General features: G+C 46.1%; 1 protein-coding gene across 1 annotated transcript; it reads right to left on the reverse strand.

Annotated features, from left to right (window-relative positions):
- Positions 1-131: 131 nt before the first annotated feature.
- Positions 132-1,576, reverse strand: LOC104622875 (transcription factor AP-2-delta-like; the record flags this gene model as incomplete). The annotated part of the gene is made up of 2 exons (XM_010289788.1): positions 1,538-1,576; positions 132-629 (listed from the first exon to the last, which is right to left on the reverse strand). Coding segments are annotated over exons 1-2 (537 nt in total), but the record flags the coding sequence as incomplete, so codon positions are not given.
- Positions 1,577-2,976: the final 1,400 nt, after the last annotated feature.

Consider the following 2,976-nt stretch of genomic DNA (forward strand, 5'->3'; position numbering starts at 1 on the left):
CGGATTTTTGAGGAATCTTCCCTCCTTTGTATGAGCTATTCTGAACAGAGGAAAATGGGGAGGGTGAGGGGGGACCAGGGCAGGGGGAGGGGAGAAGAAAGTACCTCGAGAGGAGATCGCATGCTATTTACCTGCAAATCGTCTGCTCCCGAGGCTGCAAGCCCGAGGCTTGGTCCTGGCAGGAGTCTTTGATCTGGATGCATCCCATATTGGGACCCATGGCTCATAAGAGATAGGTCGTGGCGGCGGTAAGCATCTAAGCACCCCAGCTCTCTCCTCTGCTCGTCCAGGCAAGAGGACTTGAGCGCCCGGGCATTGTGCAGGTTGATAAAATCAGTGGGTTCCCCATGGTGGATCTGCTGGTAGTACTGCTGGGAGTGGTGGAGAGAGTTCAAGGAGTAAGCGTCGGGGTTGACTGCCGGGTGGCTGTGTTGGAACTCGTAGTGGAAGGACTGGTGATGCAGTGGGGTGTACTGGTGGTTAGTGGAGAAGTACGGGGAGGCGAACTCAGTGCCCGTGGTAGAGTAAGTGAGAGGAGATGAGGAGGAATAGGCGACGGTCGAGTTGGCCACAGACTCCAGGCATCCAAGCTGCATCAAACGGTAACTGTTTGATCCGTCATGACGTATCTGAAAGGAAGAAGCGAAAAGAAGACCCCAAAACTGGAGGTTTGTCATTGAAAACCCCGGGTGCGGTTCTTCCAAGCACGCTGTCCTGCATAGCTTCTCCCCCTGCAGAAAGTCTAAGCCTGCGAGCGGCAACCCCAGCAACAAAAGATCCTTTCCTACCTTGGGCTGGTGCCATAAAGGTCTGTTCACAAAATCATAAACAGCCCAGCCTGCGCTTAATACCATCAAGCGAAAGGAATCCACGCACTGCAATAAAAACTATCTATCTTTCTATCTGTCCATCCACCCATCTAGCCATCCACCTCCTGATCACAGCTGTAATATCTGGGGCTGACACCAAAAAAGTCATCAAACAGAGGAAACTACCGAGAATACACACAAGTCCCGTCCCTATGTTACAGCGTTACACATTGAGAAAGCTTTGCCGCCTGCTTGCCTCCCTTTCTCCCTTCCTTTCCTCCTTTTTTTTTTGAACCCCTATTTTTCTTTCTTTTCAAAATAACGAATCAGATCCAAAATTCCCCCCCCCCTCCTTTTCCTGCGTTTCGAAAGAAAAGGAGAGTCCTGCTTTTTAGTGAGAACTCCCCATTCCTGGCGAGCTGGTGGTGATTTCTCTCCACTTCATTATATTATTAGGGGTATTATTCTGATTTTCGTTCTGGCAACGGTTTTAACGTGGTAATGAGTTGCCCTTTCTGGCGACAGATGTCATAACGAATTTTCTCTCTATACTTCTTTAAGTTATCTCTGAAGCCGGATTATAATTAAATGTAACGGTCCAATATGGATTAAAAAAAAAATGGAAACAACCACACAGGCACATACACACACATATGCACACACACGCACACACACATCCGCACACGCGCGCACACACACACACACACGCTCTCACACACACAAAATACCTCTGCATCGTGGACGAGACCTGGAAAGGTAGTTGACATTTTTTGGTTCTCCGAAAAAAAAAAAAAGGAGGAAAAAACCTCTGGATAAAATTCCCCTCTCCAAATTAAAAAAAAAAAAAAAAAAGAAAGAAAAAATTTGAAAAATCCAAAGTTCATGTATTTCCCCGATTTTTTTTAGAAAAAATCTCAACAGACAGAGAGAATTTGCAATGTATCTGCATAGATCAGATCTCTCGCTTTTCCATGCACCTCCTTAAAAACCTGTAGGAACAAAATTTTCCCTCTGCACAAAAGCTGCTCCCTGGATCAGATTTTGTACTTGCTGGGTATTTCTTTGGCTGATGTCGTAGGTCCCTTGGTAATATAGAAGTTTTGAAAATTAAGCATCAGCACTGAGAACTGGGAGGACAATAGATAGAGGAGCTTCATCCCAGGAGACAAGGAATAAATATTGTATCTTCGCCTAATAAGGAACTGTAGGTTCTTTCAACATTTTTATACATTTTTTCTTCCACTTTTTAGAATTCTTTTTCTTACCCAGGCTAATATGGGAGCTAATCTGATCGAAGGGGGTATTTTGTGTACATTTTATTGGGAAGACTTAAAGCTAATATATATTAATATATAATTAAACCATCCTTTTCAATAGGTAAGTGCTCCTTCCTGTTGATTATACTGCTCTTAAGTACTGACCAGAATCTAAGATTGCACATTTGTATGTGTGTCTGCTTAACTGTATTTTTTTTTTCTAAATGAAAACTATGTGGTTTGTTTTCTTTGGGTTTTTTTTTTTTCCCCCCACTCTTGCATTTACATCGAATTTAAGTCCACCCCACACTCCAACCTGCTTTTAAAGCCTCCTAATATGCTATCTTACAGGCTTCTTTAAATAGCATTTTCAAACATAAAACTAGGGTGAGACCACAAAGTATCGCTGCAGTGACTTATTATACGAAATTGTACATAAAACACATATAGATCTACAGGAATTACATCTGTAACAGGAGAAAGAAAAATAGGGAAGGAGACATATGAGCTAAAGACCACTGAGAGCCGTTTCCACGTTTCTAAGTGCCGATATATCTTAGTGCTGGAAATGCAGGGAGGCTACGTAGCCCTGGGTTGCAAAGCTGAAGGGGCACGTTAGGTTTTTATTTCGTGACACCCGTCCGAGGAGTTGCCACTCGGGAAATAAGTCCGCTCTGCCTGCGCAGCATCCCCCTGTGCTCCCCCTTCCCAGTCCCTCTGCCCCCCAGGTAGGGGCTCTCCGGCCCCCTAAGTGATTGCGGGCTCCCCACGGGCAGCGCCCGGGGCGTGGCGGGGGGGCCTCCTCTGCCAGGCGAGCTCGAGGCGGGGGGGGCGGTGTGTGGGTTGTGTGGGGGTGTGGGGGGTGTGGGAGTCACACACGCTCCGAGAAGACGCCAGCCCAAATGGCATTT

The sequence above is a fragment of the Phaethon lepturus genome, unplaced genomic scaffold (assembly GCF_000687285.1).
Source record: "Phaethon lepturus isolate BGI_N335 unplaced genomic scaffold, ASM68728v1 scaffold53796, whole genome shotgun sequence".
Lineage (NCBI taxonomy): Eukaryota > Metazoa > Chordata > Aves > Phaethontiformes > Phaethontidae > Phaethon > Phaethon lepturus.